Source organism: Papilio xuthus, unplaced genomic scaffold (genome assembly GCF_000836235.2).
Source record: "Papilio xuthus unplaced genomic scaffold, Pxut_1.1 DF825928.1, whole genome shotgun sequence".
Lineage (NCBI taxonomy): Eukaryota > Metazoa > Arthropoda > Insecta > Lepidoptera > Papilionidae > Papilio > Papilio xuthus.
In genome coordinates, this window is record NW_013532721.1 from 6,955,257 (window position 1) to 6,974,312 (window position 19,056).

The 19,056-nt window shown below is 31.7% G+C and overlaps 1 protein-coding gene across 1 annotated transcript; it reads right to left on the minus strand.

Annotated features, from left to right (window-relative positions):
- Positions 1-31: 31 nt before the first annotated feature.
- Obp73a (Odorant-binding protein 73a) lies at positions 32-18,708 on the minus strand. Its single transcript, NM_001312372.1, is given in 6 exon segments — positions 32-1,080; positions 1,592-1,742; positions 3,810-3,845; positions 4,229-4,329; positions 11,840-11,933; positions 18,610-18,708. Coding segments are annotated over 6 exon segments (555 nt in total). The 5' UTR covers positions 18,694-18,708; the 3' UTR covers positions 32-991.
- Positions 18,709-19,056: the final 348 nt, after the last annotated feature.

Here is a 19,056-nt window from a genome sequence, read left to right on the forward strand (position 1 = left end):
AATATAGTTTATTTACAGATTTTATTAACATTCTTATGTACTATATTAATCTATCAGTTCGTTATAAAGCTCCGAATTTATCAATCATTTTACAAAAAACATATCATTTGGAACAATTATGCAATGGACGGATTTTACTCTTTTTTTATAATTTTTTACTCCCAGAATCTCTAAATTGAAAACTCTTATTATCTACATATTATTAGTTACTGAGCATCACAATATTATTTACTAAAACTATGTACATAGTACGTCATTATTTACTTAATGTTAATATTCAGTGGTAGTAAGTTTTAAAATATCTTGGTAACTTAACAAAAGGTATTACTTATTTAATTATGTTACGGCCATAATTAAGGTGTTATTTATTTGTTTTTAAAAAATAAATGCTTTTTTATTTTAAATCTTATACTTTTTGCTGAAATTAAGTAATAATTTGAAGTCTGTTTGTGTTTTGTAGTACTGTAGTAAACTACAGTTTTATGCAATAGAAATCCACGGCTATCATGTAATTTCACAAAGATTAAAAAAGTTCACAATTATATATCGATTTCCATACGTTTTTTACTCAGTATTACAATATCTGATTTTTGTTTATAAGAATCATGGAATTAATACATAATGAATAAATGTTTAATCAAACGAATATAATAATTTTGAGAATTAACTAATTTAGTAACAATGAATTGTGGTTAGCTAAATCAAATGAAAATGTTCTATCCAGCTGTAAATATAATTTGCGCAATGCAGTCTTGCTTAATTGTTAAACCATACGTAAACCACAGACGAAATCAACGAAATTAGCTATAAATTTGCCACAAAATTATATGAAGAAAAGAAAACATAAAACAATGCAGAAGATATCAAAAGTAAGAGGATTTTAGGTTATTCGAGTAATATCTTTTTTGCACAAAAATTGTTAAAAAATAATTTTATTTCGTAACACCATAATTATCGCCTTTTAATAATTTCTATGATAATTTTTAAAGGTTTAAAGTCCAGAAGTGCCACAGTATTCACCGATGCGATCAGATATGCATTCGAAAATGTCGAAGGAGACATCACAGTTGCGGCCGTTGTCTGAAAACAGAAATAAAAAAAAATAAGATTTATGATGATATTATTAATTAATCTATACTTAATGCATATTGTTCAATTAATTCACATAAAGTATTTATTGTTTTTGTTTAATTCTTATTAATTTCTTTTTGTATTGGCAATATTCAAATTATTATAAACTTTTTTCCTGTGTTGGCAACAATGGTTCATTAGAGATTCATTGGATATAAGTGTGTGTGTTAAAAGTGTGTTAAAAAACCACACGACCACTTGTTTAATTAAACACATAGTATATTATATATAACATATAACACGTAATTTTCCTTACTATTTATTCAAAAATGCTTTATACTAAACTAAAGGCTAGGTATAACATACTTTAACCTAATTAAAGTTCCCAATCCCAATATTATAACACTCTGTAGCAACGTAACAACGTTTCATTTATATTAAAATGAAGATATCGTAATTGATAATGAAGTTTTAGCTTAATATATAATATATTTTGTTTAAAAATCTTAACAAATATTACCCATAGGGACGGTCCTGGAGAACTTATCGTGGTTGCGCATGAGACACTCGCGAGACGCTTCCAGCACTGCCATGAAGTAGCCACGCTCGTTCACTCCATCAGAATACAGACCAACGAGGCCCTCGAGTGTGGGGAACCCGTAGCCGTCCACCTGGAAGACGATACAATAGTGTTATGATTAGCAAGGGATATTAAGGCAAGGAAAACTTATCGACAGAGATTTTAGATTTTAATAGAATGTCCCGTTAGGTTCATTTCCTTCTATTTTTTATTTTCATGCTATAGCCAGCTGTCGCCCACGACTCCGTCTACGAGGAGTTATAAAACCTTATTAAGTAGCCTATGTGTTCTTTCAGACTGTGCTCTACATCTATGAAAAATTTCAACGATACCCATTGAACGGTTCTAAAGATACCTTCCAAGATCCATCCATCTAAACATTCGCATTTATAACATTAATAAGAAGTAACAAATTAATAAGCGATACTAAAATGCATTTCAGTATAAATACTTTTTCAGTATGATTACTTACTGTATTTAACAAAATTTCAAGTTAGCAGTTCGAATAAAAACTTTAAGATTTAGATTTGCAATAACTATTAAAGATTTATATTGTTAAATAAATCTGAAATCATCGCTAATCAGTCCAAATTAATTGGCTCAACAGCATACCCTTAGATAAAAGATATTTTGTATAGAATAACAAGACGAATTGAATATAAATCTGCCACAGATGCAAGTATAAAAAAGAATTAGACATTCCCTGGTTAAGGGTGACAATAAATCAACTTTATAGGTCTATACAGGCCGGCAATAACTTAAATCATACGTCCTTATCTCTTTAAAACTACGAAGCGTATTTCGCTCGGTCTTAGGACCTTGAAGAGCAGGTACTAATATCAATAAAAGAATTAATAACACCTTCTCGAAGGTTTATGATGACCATATTTATATTCCAGTCGTGTTTTCGATTCGTTTCAAATAGAGGACGAATTTCTTTCTCAAGTTTATGGTTTGCCGACATGTTTTATAGTTAACAAATTGGAGCGATCGACTTGCGACAGAACCATAAAGCATTAAAAACTTTTTCATTATCTTTTGTTATTGTCTGTTATTTTTTTAACATGGGGGAATGGTCGACCTCGAATGCGTGCATCGAGATATTTCAGTTCTTAAATCTAGAATTGTAGACTATTAGAATTCTAGAAATCTGTTGTATTGAACATATGTAATTTTATAGACCGACTATATTACCTGACCCGGTAGGCATAAGTCAAACTTATCTTACTAATATCATAAATGCGAATGTTTAGTTACATGGAGGGATCGATGTTTGTTTGAAGGTATCTCGAGTATGGCTGAATGGATCACGATGAAATTTGGCATTGATATAGAATATAGTCTTGAAGAACACAGGCAACTAATTATTTTTAAAAATTCCGCGCGGACGGAGTCCCGGGCGACAGGTAGTTAATGATAACTTATTATCTCCCTGTTATTGTCATAAAAGTGTCACAAGATCCATGTCGCTCTTGTCATTTTTTTATGCCAGATAAGTTTGCCGCACTATAGTGTTACTCAATTTTTGAACCTAGTCTAGATCTAGTCAGTAGGTAACTGGGATAGCTATTAGACCATACTGTAACTAATGTTTTCATTCGATTGATTGATTTATATAATTTTCTTATACCGTAATTTAATATGAAACCTAGACTAGCTCAAATGAGTTCGAAACCTCAAACCGCAATACCTAGAATATCATATAAGATCATTGATGTCAATGTTACGAGTTGGTTTATTTATCTTTGGTTTAAAAAATCGTCTGACATACCTCTCGTGACAAAACAATATGATTTTTTAGGGAATTTGGTGTCTGAAACCAAAGATTAGTATTTTGTTTACTGGTATCGCCATTATTCATTATTTTTAAATTTAAATACATCGTTATTTCCCATTTATTTGTAGTTTTTTTTTTGTTTTTGAGTAAGAATTAAAATTTTTGTTTATTTTTTTTTATATTTATCATTATAACAAATAAAATTATCTTTTTGTAGATTATAGAAAAGGTACCGAAACGATTACAACGGCTACGCTCTAGTTAACATAAATTTTAAACGCTTGAAGTAAACTTAACCGTGTCATGTTACAATATCTTTTTAATCCGTGTAAAAAATGTAATAATTTTAACTTAAGATAAGAAAGTAAAGCTGAAACTTACCGCTTTCACTTTCCGGTAAACGCACTGCAGAAGACACTGGAAACAGAGAAATAATTAATTGCATAATGCAAGTAACCGAATCACCTTTATTTGATGAGACCAAAATCTCTATATAAAATATATCGTCATCCCTGTCATTATACTTGATAAAACAGAGATAACAATAACAAAAGCGGGGCTAGACCAATTGCATTCGCTTCGAAGTAATTCCATAACGAACTTAAAATTGTATGAAACTGGCGCGCGACAATCACGTGACTTATCCAAAGTTAACGTCAGTTCTATACATTTTTAAAGTTCGTTACGGAATCGCTTCAAAGCGAATGCACTTGTCTAACCCCCCTGCGGGGTTAGACAAAGTTCTTTCCAAGCGTTATCCTATCTATAGAGAACAGTGGTTGTAGTATTAAGTTTCTTACCCCGGCGATTCTCTTCTCGTCATGTGTGAAGGGCACTTCTCTCTTGTTGCGTCGTCGTTGTGCCGGCATAGTGTGCTCTTCCTTAATTACGTCTAGTGCCTCTGAAATTGGATAAAAAATGAGATTAGAAGTACATATGTAAACAGGAAAAGCTCTACCAAAGGCTTTCACAGACCACGATCACTTATGCCTTTTTTAGAAGAGAATGTACTGCAAAAAAAAAATTCATGCCAGTATTCTTTACCAATGACGTACTTAAAACCTTCTTGAATTATATTTCTTGATAAGTTAGTACACAAAATATTTGTTCAAGAATGCACCGTTTATATGTTAGGTGAATTAACTCTAGTTAAATGGACGCGATAAATATTGTATAAACAAGTTTATGTAGGACAAGTAGGTCACGGAGTCTTAGTACGTTCACTTTCAACGACAAAATGATTGCAGACATACACAGTTTGTGATGTAAAGTGTAGAGGAATGCAATAGACATGGATGAAGAGATGAAGAATACCTTTGATAGAACTCTATATTGACATTAGACGAGTAAACATCCTGTCACTATGTTTCTTTATGACAAGTTCAGGAACTGGTTAGGATAGATAAAAGTATCGGTAGGAATTGAAACAGTTTCAGGCCTGCAAATATTTTTAAAAGCATTTTATATTGTAATCCTTAACTAATGTTTCCATCAAATGATTTTCGATCTTTTTATAGATTTGCAGTTACTGTTACTCAATAACCGGCAAAACAAAATAACATATTTCCCGCATTTACACTGCTGTCGACATATTCTTACAGGATATTGTAACATTAGAGGATATCATAACTAGATTATTTACCTCGCAATTCAACTACTACCCTAAAAAATAAATTAAATATTTAAGATTCCAAGTAATACTCTAGTTTACTAAGTTCTTTTATATTTTTAATTTTTGTGTGGTAAGTAAACATACTGTGAACGTTAGGATTTTTAGTGGAGAGTTATTTTCCTAGGGGAAGCGCCGAATCGATGTAAATGATCCAATAAAAATACCCATATAAACTAGACGTTAACAAACCTTGCAAATACTAATATAACAGTCAAATGAGTGTAGCACTACTTGTGCAAAGAATAAACGGTAATTTACGCGACTAGGTTGCGGTTGGTGCAGACGCGTGAATTGCACCCAAAAGTTGCATAGTGCAAACTTTAGGATATGAGGAAGCATATTTTTGTAACAATAAAATAATAAGTAATTGTCTTTAAATGGCTTTTCATGAGTTCATAATAGGTTGAGATTTAATTTCCTTAAAATTTATTTCATAGACTGTTATTTATTAATATTCTTCCTATAATTTTTAAGAAAGGAAAATTGATGTGTATTCTTGTAGAGAGCTATTAAGGTAACTTTTCTTACATAAATACTCGCAATGATGGTGGCCGATTATAATACTTTATGTGTTACGTGTAAATACATAGATGATTAAAGTTTATAACGAGGATCTCGAAGTAGAATTTACTACTGCACTACGCTAGCCAACTTTTCCTGCTTGGGAGAATTCATGAGTCATCTTGAGCCTTTACAGTAGCTTATCTTTATATTTTATTGCAGTACTATTTTATAATTATATTGAACTACTGGACCATAGAGTTCGCATATATATTAGTACTAGCGGTTACCCGCGGCTCCCTCCGCACCGAAATAAAACAAACATAATAACTAGCCCATGTATTCGTCTTGACTATGTGTATCCGAAATTTCATCGATTTCCGTTCAGCAGTTCTGGAGATACCTTCAAATATCTATTCATCAAGTTCTGAACGTTTTCGATAAATTATAGCATTTGATTTAAGATATTTTTTTGTATAAACAAATTAATTTATTTCCAGTTGTTTTTCTTCGTAATTTATATTTATCTATAAACCAATTATAAAACGTAGTATCCAATTAATCGTTTGATCCACTTTGACATAATTAGTGTTGGCAAATTCAATGCAATTATCGTATAATTTAATTATTCCTTAATTTAACTAATGTCAATATTATTTGCACATACATTGCGTGTTTGTTGATTAATTATTCATGTAATTATTTTAACAAACATTGCGATTTGAGCAATAATTCTATTTCATACTAATTGTCTTTCGTGACTTCGTCTGCGGAGAATTAATAAATATTTTAATTATATACAGTGCGCTTCTGTAATCTTTATCTTTTCCATATATTTAGATTCGATTAGCCGTTCTAGAATTATGTGATAACATACATATAAAAACACATTTTAAATATATGTTACATTTTTCTATCATCATCAGCTCACTATACGTCCCCACCGAGGGGCTCGGAGCCTACCCTAAGTTAAGGGTGATTAGGCCATAGTCAACCACGCTGGCCCAGTGCGGGTTGGTTGACTTCACACATATCTTTGAATTTCTTCTCAGATATGTGCAGGTTGCAGCACGATGTTTTCCTCCATCGTAAGAACGTGGGATAAATGTACATATGTAAATCTGAAATCGAAAAACACATTGGTACATGGCGGGATTCGAACCCAGGACCTGCAGATTGCAAGTCAAGTGTTTGACTACTGAACCACCGACGCTCACATTTTTCTATATGTTTAATAAATTGTAAAATAAATGTGTACAGATTCGTTGTATCCTTCTATACACAATTACCTCTAAGTTACTCTATGAAGGGCAATAAAAATCGTGCCCAGCATGTAAGTTCACGACATTTTATCCTCAGGCAGTGATCTCATCTCTTCGATTAAAAAAATAATTGATTTTAACAATTGCCAGTTATTGAGAGTTCTAAACAATTGGTGATGGAAATATCGTGATTCATACGAAGACCTTTACGAGAGAGTTTAAAGTTAAAGGTAACGTTCTTTATCTTATACTATGACAATAGAGAAAAGGACTAAGCAAAGAGCTCCTGCTGTACTCAATATTACTTTTTGTAGGGGTGAAGTAATGATGACAAACAAACACATACTAAAGCAAATTTAGAACTTATTGTTTGTTTTTATTCGGAAGAGAAGTTGCCAGCTTGGTCTTGTATCTCAAAGTCAAAGACCTTACATGAACAATGTCAATATGCTCAGGCCGGCGGTAAAATGATGGCATTCTCTGATTACCGTTAACAGTATTAATATATTGACCATATTTACTTAGCGATTCCAAAACATATTACGTATCTAACTTTAGGGTCGAGCCACATTAGACATTTTTATGCATTACTAAAAAAATCATGTGCTTTCCTTCCAGTATTTTAATTGTTCTAGAATTTAGATATACCGAAGTAAAATGGTAGCCGACGTTACACCAATTAAATATTGGCAAGAAACTTATTTCTGTAATGTACTAAAACATTTTTAATATTGATAAAAGCAATAAAGCCAATATTAGTTCTAAATATATCCAGAGAAATCAACCAAACGTGTTGTCGCATAGACAATATATGTATATTGAATTCATTACGTTAAATAAATCATCACATCACAGTTAAAAATTAAAATTTCAAAGTATAACTGTCCGATGTGGCACGACCTTTATATCGTACCGTTATTTCTTATACCCATGAGTAGAACATGTGCAAAAAAATTTTGACACTAATGCTTTGGCGTCGATTGTTCTAATTTGACTATCGAATTGCGGTTTCGACTCATTATTCATACGTTAATGCGTATTATACATCAATTTTTGATATTTGCTAAGCAAATATTATATTTTAATAAAATAACGGACAACTCTCGTGACCGAATAACAGTGGTATACATTTTTGTTATTGTTTTTCATTAGTGGGTAAATCAGTATAAGTAAATTGACGAAATTTTTGTTTGTTATTAGTGGTCGTACGCCACTTCGTCAGCGTTGAATAACATAAGTAGCCTATAATATTCCCATGTGCATCTTCCCGTCAAAAGTCCGGTCAACATCGGTCTAGCCGTTTCGGACATTACCGGGAACAAACGCAGCTTCGCTTACAGACATAAATGAAAAAAAATGGTTTTTCGTCATCAGCAATGCAATGTCACGTAATATTTACGAAATATGATTTTTTCGAAATTACATACAGACAATCCAATTTTATTAATATGTATAGATTAGATTTTCTTACAACAGGATGGTGAAAGATAATTTTACATACAAAAATTTTACCGTCTTAAAAAAAACTCATAAATGCTGCTTTCAAAATTAAGTAACCACGTGAATTTAACTTTAAGCAATGTAGGAAAAATGTGTTCCAATTTCAAGAATAATGTCATGTTAAAAAAACTCGTCTGTCGTTTAGCTTACGTGGACATGAACGAACAAAGAGCCGAACTTGAGCAAGCAACCTTTAGCGTCCGATAATACGACACAAGGTTACGAAATAGTGAACGCGATCATAATAACTGACCTTAAATTTTATTACGTGTTTTAAACGGAAGCCAATTGATTTGCTCGGAATATAATAGTTTTCAAAGTTAGCTTTCTGTCAATCTGAGGTGGGTAGAAATATGTTTTTTTTAGGGTTCCGTACCTCATATGAAAAAACGGAACCCTTATAGGATCACTTTTTTGTCCGTCCGTCTGTCTGTCAACTGCTTTTACGTAAGTCCATAACCAAATATTTGTGTTTTTAAGTATCTTTTAGCTGTAATTTTTTGCCTTTACAAAAAACATGGCATTAGGAGACTTATATTAGTCTATGCTTGCGTTTAGAAGAAAATATGACCCTGGCTGAAAAACATTGACAGCACTTAATTAAAAAAAAATGTAGTTTAATCACACTGAAAAATTATTTTATAACTTTACAGTTTATTGAAAATATTCCGTCTTTTCGTGTAATATAATCGTATTAATAATCAGAAATTCAATTGTTTAAAATATGGTCTTGTATTGAGTCATACAGAACATGACACATACTAACATCAAATTCACGAAAGGATTTGTTGAGTCAATGTTACATTGTAACGTGAATAAAGTAAAAAAAAAATATTGAAAACATTTACAAGTAATTGTTAAGTTGAAATTTTAAAATGAATGACTACCCGTTGGTTTTGACACCAAAATCTTTATATATATATAATTCTTCTGTGAGTGTGTATGTCACTGAACTTCTCTCAAACGACTGGACCGATTTTGATGAAATGTTTTGTGTGTGTTCAAGGGAATCTGGGAATGGTTTAGATTCACAATTTTCATCAAATATTAACTTCATATTAATTTATTCAAATTAAAGACGTGTAGACAGGACAACGTCTGTCGGGTCCGCTAGTCTCTGTATAAAACATATCTTCATCCCTTCGACAAAACATTGATAACCAAATGTTTAAAACATGGATTTAGGTTTAATAAACCCATGGTAAGTTGTCTTTATCAAGATGTATTTTCGTACTCGTATTCATTTGTTATATTTGAAAATATTCCATTTGAAAAATATAATTTCAAAATGTAATTTTGAAACAACCAGAAATAAAATGATTTCATCAGATTTGTAAAAATGAATAGTAATAAATTCAGGGCTGTCATAAAATCATTGTAAATTACAACATTAAGTTGTTCGCAACTCGACCTAGAAACGTACACATTAAATATAACTATTGAAAAATAAACAAATTAGGGTCACACACGATTACAAATATGAAATTTCACAAGTTAAGATTATTGCTAATACGATTGCAGTTTGTTATGAAAACTTATATCAAAAGCTGTCCAGTTCCAGTCCCGAACGGGTTTAAAGTGAAAAAGAAGTCACGCACTTCTTTCTAATAGTACTCAAATCTTAAAGTTTTGATTTAATATTGAAAAAGGAGAATTAACAAGCTAAAGCTGGTGCTTTGATTTTTTTTCATCCATCATTCAACCTTAAAAATATTGGATTTTAAGTGTTAAACGTGCAGACTTGGGACGGGTGAATGGCTGACAATCAATTGGTCGTCCCAAGTATCGCTAAAAGGATGAGGTGGACAGAGATCTGCAAGAGCTTGGAGCTTTTATCCAAGAGCTATCCCTTTACATGGTATCGCTAGGCCCTGAGAGCTTGATAATTAAGAAATATTGAGAGAGAGATTGTTGGAGCAAAAGGACTACTTAGGGTGGCTGAGCCACTTGAGAAGGTTACAGTTATAATATTTCTGTTAAAGACGAATTATAGATAACTTATTAAAACTAGCTTTCTATTCGTGTTAATAATTTTTATGGTCAACGATTTTAGACTTGAAAAATGTTGAAAATTAAGACAGTAGTCACAAAACTAGATCAGAAAGCATCAACAATTTAGCATAGCATTGCGTAGTCAATGTACGTATTACATCGGTATTGCGTTCACTTTCACTACAGCGACCTTGTACACGTTATGTATTAGCGATGCATGTGCCTGCAACAAAGTATCCTCTAAACGCCTCGTCTCATGTAATGGGCAGATGGAACGTGGGAATGCTGAGATTATCCTTGGTTTAGAGGCAGCGTGCTCCATTGCCAAGTATCTTATACGTAGAACAAATTTTAAAATAACTAAATGTTTTTAATTATTATATGGCTACAGAATTGATAGATGAAAAAATATCGACTAGTAGAAATCACAAAACATGCAAACAGAATTCCCGTTTGTGACCCAGAAGGGTAGGCAGAGACTAAGGACCTCCATTTGGCGTGACCAAACGAATCGTAATCCACTCTTTGCCCTTTCGCGAGACGGAACGTAACGTCTTTTTCCCCCGGGAATAAACACATATCTTTGGAAATAACAAATTAAAAAATTATAATTCGTAAAAGATACATTTCAAAAACTGGTATCGTATGTTTTATCTCAACATGATTGTCACCATAAATTATGAACTCGTTTAAATTATTTCAATTTAATTATCCATAGACTCAATAATTTTTAATTAAGACAAACCTGGATCTTAAAAGTAAACAGTAATTGCAATTCTTTTTAAATTAAACGTTCCAATTTTGAAATTTTTTAAATCTTTTAACACATTGTTTTTGGCCGCAATGTTTTTGGATACTGGTTTCTTTAGGATTCTGGTGATATTCATTTTTAAATCAGATCTTATTTCATAACTTATAATAAACAACTTTATATCACTTTTTAGCAAAACCACGACAAAGATTATGATTGGATTATATTTTTTTTAAACACATACTTTTGAGTTTGTAACTTTTTGTCTCTTTATTTCTAATTATGTGTACGAGTAGCACTTTTTATACTTCATTCTATTTACCGGCAACAAAACCTTTTTACTAAATACAGAATCCATAAAAGAAAGAGATTACAATAAACCACAATTAAACATGCGTTAAAAATGCTTCGTGAATTTCAACGGTCCCATTAAAAAAGCATAAAAGCAATTTACCGTTATATTTATTATCATGTTTAACATTCAAAAGGGTGACCCACATTCAGAGCAGAGGATCGGAAGGAACCCTTGGCAGCCTTTATCAAGACTTACTCACGACTGTGGAATTTAAAATGATAAATGTCTTAAAGTCAATTTTTTGTGTTACATTTCAACCAACAAGGGTTCGTTATGGGTAATTTTTTAACCCGAATAAACGGACAAAGGCATTTCGTTTATATGTAGCTTCTTTGTCATGTTTTTTTACGTTGTTTTTATTGAATATGATTTGCTTACCTCTTAGTATGGAGAGTTTAATTTCATCTTGACATAACGTTATTACTCTTTCGATCTTCTGAGGTGCTGTCGGTGGGTTTCTACATCTTGCTTCCTGTTGAAAATTGTTTACATTAATCTTACTAATATTATAAATGCGAATATTTAGATGGATGGGTGGAAGGATGTTTGTTTGAAGGTATCTCCGGTACAGCTTAACGGATTGAAATATGACATAGATGTAGAACATAGTCTGGAAAAACACCTATTAAGTTTTTTTTTTAATACCACGCGGAAATTAAAATAATCTATGGTTATGGGATTTTTTTTTTAATTTTTAAATACTTAGTAAGAAAATAAAGACTTCTGTAGCCATAAAATAAATCATACGATCAGTTAGGAACATCTGTATAATGTCCTGTTATTGTTATCTCTAGGTGCCTACATACGGTTATTCTAACATTTCCGTGTAAGTCATTGTACTAATATGTCCGTTAAAATGTCAATAAAGTGTCATTGAACTATGTTTATCAGTAATTATATACATTTCACACTTAATATCCATTGGTACGTGTATATGTATATGTAAATTATCGCATACTTTTTATAAATAAGGAAGAAATCTTTCCTTAAGTATTATAACCATAGTAACTTATATAATACAGACGAAGTGGTGGGCAACAGCTAGTCTACAATAAAAAGAAAAAAGTGCAAAAGAAATCATAACTTTGCGTATAAAACCATTCAAGTCGCACGGACCATTTATTTTTATGCGACAACATCTTGAATAACGAATCAAAATGAAACGTACATTTTACTTAACATCCCTTAGTTTACCGCGCCATCTGTTGGTCAATGCACGCAATATCAATCCTTCATTACACATTAAAGGCTTTACTCAAATAAATAAGGCAAATTATGTATGTTCCATGGTCGGACTACAATACAATCTTGATTGAAATCGTTGGTCTGGGACCATTGTCGCTTAGAATTATTTTTAGCGCGAACACGTACGAAGGTCAAGCAAAATGCGGCTGTCTCTATTTGTCACCGAACGCCGACGCCTATTTGACTTTATTAGGTTTTAAATGGTCTCTTAATTACTTTAAATGTTTATAAAACCAGATTCAGCAAAGAACTAATTAGTCGTGTTTAAAATTGACTGAAAATTATCTCGGATGCTTTGAAATCTTTTAAGCAACAAGGAAAGTAAGGAACTGCTAAGCAGTTACTAAAACAATTGTCGCGGTGTTGCTACCAGAAACTTTGAAGACTATGATTAGATTAACCCTTAATTTGATGGTGTCCAGTGTGACGAACTAATTAAAAAAATGTACTGAACTAGTATAGAGAAAATTACGTAAGTATGACTTTACTAAAAAAAAACAGGTTTTTTGCTACAGAAAATTTCGTCGAATTAAGTGTTAAGAACTCCCAGTAGAAGAATATTAATTAAAATAAGAAGAATTAAGAAGATATAATAACAAACTTTATAATAATAGAAAGCTTGTTTGAGACCAGGAAATATAATTCAAAATTATATTGGCAAATAAATCTCAACTATTGAGCAACACTGAAGCACTCTGAAGCAACAGTGAACTTAGACGCCATTGCAAAAATAGGTCTACGATTCAAAGATCTGTTTCTTAACCTAAAGAGTAGTTACTAAGATAGTGGTGATTAAAGATAGAGTGATTATAAATAATGCAAATTGTTATATTTTAAAATATTAAATTTAAAAATGTTGGTTAAGATTTTTCTTGCTCCTTCCGTGTTCTATTTTGACATCTGTATTTGTAATGTCAAGCAACGATAATAAAACTATTAGTAATATTAATAATAAAAATTTAACAGGAAACTTGATTGAGAAACCCTTAATCCTAAGATATTTTTGGAGCTTCCATCTTGTAATAAAGCTAGTAGATTTTATTGTATAATCTGTGGTAAGACTTAAACATTGGACACAAGAGGTACAAATGGTCATTAGTATGGGTGGGTTTTTGTTTGGCGATGTCAGACGCACATTCCAATACTGGCATTTGTTCGCTTTCTCTGCGACAAATTGATTCGAAATGGATCGTTCAATGAAATTATTCGGACTGTTGAACTTTGCTAATTGTTTTATCACGACTCCATTTTATCTGAGCTGTTATTAGAGTTAAATTGACTAAATGTTACTTTTAATTAAATAAATATTAATGAATTCATTTTAAAAATTGCTTTGTGTACTTACTACATCGAAATGCGATACCAATATGTATTGTCAAATTAATCAACGACTAATCGTCACTTAAATATGTGTAGGACGACCTTCCACACAAAATTTGGAGACGAAATAGTCCGCAGGCCAAATAGAGACCTCGATGAAAACGTGGGTGTATTTTTAAAAGAAAAAATGTTGCGATTGTAGATTTTGTCTTCACTTAAGAACATGCTCAATCAATAATCAAATTGTAGTGGTCCATAAGAAAATTTCTTCTTACGGTTTAAAAGTTCTTTTTTTGACAAATATGCGTCAAAATATTATCTTTTACAACTATTTCAATCTAGGTTACTGTCCCTAAAATAATATGGAACAGACGTCAAAAAACGAAATCAGTTAGTCGACAGACACGAGTCTTCATTCTATCATTCGTCACACTTTCACACAAAAACTATCGAAGCTCGAAGTGCAATTATTTACACTGTCTATTGGTGTTCCAACTATTATAATGGTCACATCATAAATAAAGGTATCCATACAATGAAGTGCTACTCAATAAACTCGGTAAATTATTATTTGTATTATAAATTTTACAAGGTCCGGGTGCACTTTCTAGGTACAAGTTTCGTACTTCTGAAAACACTAGTTATAACCATTTTATGATTAATCTTCAATCAAAGAATCTATTGTTTTCTTTCGAAATTAAAATGTAAACTTAAAAAATGTTTAAAATTATCGATGTATTTTAATTGCTCAATAAATTTTAATATTGCTTTTTACATACGATTGAACAGAATCAGCATATGCTTATCCTTGCAACGTACACAAATCTACATCTAACCTTTACAACTGAGAACAAAGCTAAATGTTGCGTCATTGTCACTGGAAATCAAGATGAACTAAAATATAAAACACGTCTAAATACGAGTCGTGGACGAAGTTGAATTTAGAGCAGCAGAGAAAAGAATTTGCTGAAGTTTTAGAGGAAGTTTTCCATTATGTTTTTATTATAACTGCAACAATTTAAACGCCTTGTATAATTCTAAAACTTGTTCAGTTGCAATTACTTATGACTTAACTAATATCCTTTTACTTAAATGGCTAGTGTAAGAACATGTTTGTTATATAAGTGAGTGATTGAACTCCTCGTGTCTAACAAACTGAACCTTTGTGTAGTCTTGCAAGATCTCAGATATCAATAAGTTCTCAGGTCCGTTGCGTAATTCGTGTGAACACGTGAATGTCTATCTCTTGTGTTTATGTGCGAATATGTTTCAGAAATATGGTTCTTAGTTTTTTAGTTACCTTTACAAAGTATTAGAAAGTACCATTGCAAAGTAAGAAAATTATAAAGTTTAAAACTGTATTTTACTTGATTGGTTTAACAGTATAAAATATTTACTATCAAATTGTGGTCAAATAATTTGACATATTATTACAATTAGATTTTCAGTATTTTATCATCAGTAAAAATCGTTAGCAATTTTTTAATTTTCACATTTTCTTTATGTGTATGTGGGTCCGTAGGCCGCGTTTTTCATGTAATCTCCGGAACGGGTGGACCAATTTTGACGAGACTTGGACAGGAAGGTAGCCGAGGCACGCGGCCAAATTATAGGCTATTTTACCTAATGAAATATTACAGTTTTTTAACTGTAAAGACTGTAAAAATATGAAATTGGGTCGTTCATTAGTATTTTGAATAAAAATAGTGAGTTTGAGACCGTGTAAAGTGAGAAAACAAAACGTGACTTATATTTTCGCAAGTGAATTGTATTTAACGTTGCAAGTTAGCAGGTATTGAGTCATGACATACAGTGGGCGTAGCCTTGCTAATTCATTTATGGTCATACAAACTATATACGGCATTGTGTAGGATGTGGTGCTGTTAGATCATCTATATGTGTCTGAGTAAACGACAAATTTTATCGCATTTCGATGGTTTTTTTCAAAATTTAAAATCGTACAATGAACTTACAATACAAAAATTTATGAATAAAAATTAACATTGATTTGAATATTGAAAAAGATAAAAAAAAATCAGATTTTCATTAGTTCTATTTTTTTTATATCATATGATGGCAAACGAGCGAGTGGCCACCTGAAATAGCGAAGCGACCGCTGCCCATAGACATACGCAATTGCATATGCCTTGCCTACCTTTAATGTAGAGGATGCAAAGAAAGAAAATATTTTCCCTTCCTATGTATCCTCTCATCCAGAAAGTCCACTTCCACTTCCCATCATTTCCTTATAAGAAAAAGGATGGGAAGGGAAAGAAGACTAAATGAGGCCTCCTGGACGAACACTCATCAGACGAAACGCGGAATAGCTTCCACTTCACGCCTGTCTTCTGTGTGGTCGTGGTATTTCACCGGGCGAGCCGGGCCAATTCGTACGAAGATGTTTAAGCGGGCTCTACCACTGTTCTATTTATACGAAAAAGCTTTATGCCTATTAATGTTTTTTGTCTGTTTTGCCTGTCCTATTTTTTATATCAGGCTTTAAATTAACATTGACAATTTCATTAGCGCAATAAATTTTATCTAATTAACGCTGTATAAAACTTTTATGTTTGCCTGAACACTGAGTTACTATTAAAAAAAAAACAATTAATCGTAAAGACCTAAAACAAATTGTATTGCGCTAGTTTGTCTATTTTTTATTTCTAAGTAATCACATTATGATGAAGATATGTTAGGTACAGATTTATATACTAAACTATGGATAAATAGCAGAAATGTTTTAGAAAGATTTAAACCAATATAAAAACAAGAATCGAGCTGATTTCTTTTCCTGATTAACTTACGCAAGAAACAACTTATCAGGTCAGAGATTACAAACATTTTATAGAAGTATACAAATAAAAATATAATTAAATTATTGAAAATTCCCCTACTAGAATAATAGAAGGTTGTGTAGGAAACAAAATAGTTTTCTCTTATTAATACTAAACCATGTTAGACTTGACGTAAAGATCCATTATTTTATTTTAAAAGTAATCATTGCTATACCCATTGCCTTCACAAATTCATTCATTCACTGCTTTAGTGAATGAATCTGTGTAACGAAACCAAAGTGTTTAGTGAAACCATAATCAATGTACGCTATGACTACGCTTTGCCGGTTTCACTTTCACTAGTACGGTATCCACGCACCAAATGTTTACAACATCTGCCTGTGCGTTTGTAAATGCAACGATTGCAACTTGTCACACGTGAAGTAAATACTAAGTTGACTCTATTATTGTTTATGGTAAGTACATTGATTTACATAATGTGTTACATAGGCTAGTTCTTGTCGCAGTAAAATAAGATTATATAGTTTGTAATTAATATTTTTTTACGATCAGGAACTGTTGAAAAATGTACTTTATCATTTTTTATGTCCCGACGATCGTATTTATATTGTTATTTAATAATTTTAACACCCTGTTTATGGCATAGACACTCCGCTAATCATTACAACAGTAACTGTACACTAAGCTAATAGTGGGATCTTCAATCCCCCACTATTTTAGTAACATGTTACGAATAGTTATTGCAGTTTTACTAATGTGCCTTATGTGTAATAGAAGTAGTCATAACATAGATATATTCTCATTTAATTAATGTATTTTAAAGTGTTTTTTATTAGTGTAATTATATAACGATTTTGTTTGATTGAAATTCATTGGGACAAAGAATATTTTCAATTAAATTCACGTTTTAGTCACGAAATATTTGTCACACTTAGCTACAGTCTTTACTAAGAATTACGTATGAACTGGATACTCGAAGCTGAAGTTCAAGGTAGGCTTAACTTCTGCCTAAGATTTCACGGTTCTGATAATTTTTATTCTTTGTATCATAATAATAATATTGAATTTGACACACAGACAAAACTTATATGTGATTTAACCTTGTTTGATTTTATAGAAAACAAGCTATCTCCCGCAACTCCGTTCAGGTGGTGTTAAAAAAACTTAATTAGTAGCCTATGTGTTCTTCCAGACTATGTTCTACATTTGTGCCAAATTTCATAAAGATCCGTTGAGCCGTTCCGGAGATACCTTCAAACAAACATTCATCCGTCCATCTAAACACTCGCAATGAATAATATTAGTATGGTGGTACACATGGATTAAAAGTGCGAAAAAGACCTGTATATTTAATTGAGAATTTTATATTTAATTGGGTCAAAATCATTATAATGCTTTTGTTTTGTGATCAAGAAAAACATAAGTGACAAATTACTCAAGTTTTTGTAGGTGTAATTTTAATGTCTGTTCTCTGCGATGTTTGTTTCATAGTTCTAGACAAATTGTCACACGGTTTCAAGGTCACTTCGTAGAAATAGAGCGGAATTGAAATACAAACGTTTTATCTTATTTAATATCTACATACCTTTACACTAATATTATGTTAGCATCGAGGTATGAGGGAGATAACATTAATTTATTTAAAATAACAAAAATCATTATCTCTATGTTTGTTTATCCCCTATGCAATCTACTGAACAGATTTTGATGAAACTTTGATAATGTTCTGAAGGCAAGAGAAATTATTTTATGTCAGTTTTAGTTAGGATTAAAAATTAAATTACATACATTTTCTGCTGATATAGCACTGTCACTCAAAGATATACCAAAAACGCAGAGACAACACACGAGGGCACTGATTTTTCGAATCATTTTTTATCACACTCACTATTTTAATAATGGCAATAGACTCACGATATTTTTTTAATTTATTTAACGCTCTGCACGGGGAGAGGCGAAAGGCGCGCGTCAGATCTCAGTATGGAACCCGCGTCGTGAATGTAGTGATTTTTGAAAGGCCCGCGTAGGTGGGTTTCGCGCCGATTTCATATCGACGCGTTCCGTTTCACGGTTGTCGACTATTGTTTCTAACAAATGACACAAGAAAGATATAAAAAAGATAATCTTCATTGAAGGTTTCAGAAAGACAATATTAGCTTAGAAATAAGAATATAAAAATAAATTATTTACTCTTTTATATTTGAGCATTTTAAATGTAAAAGTCATTTTATTTAT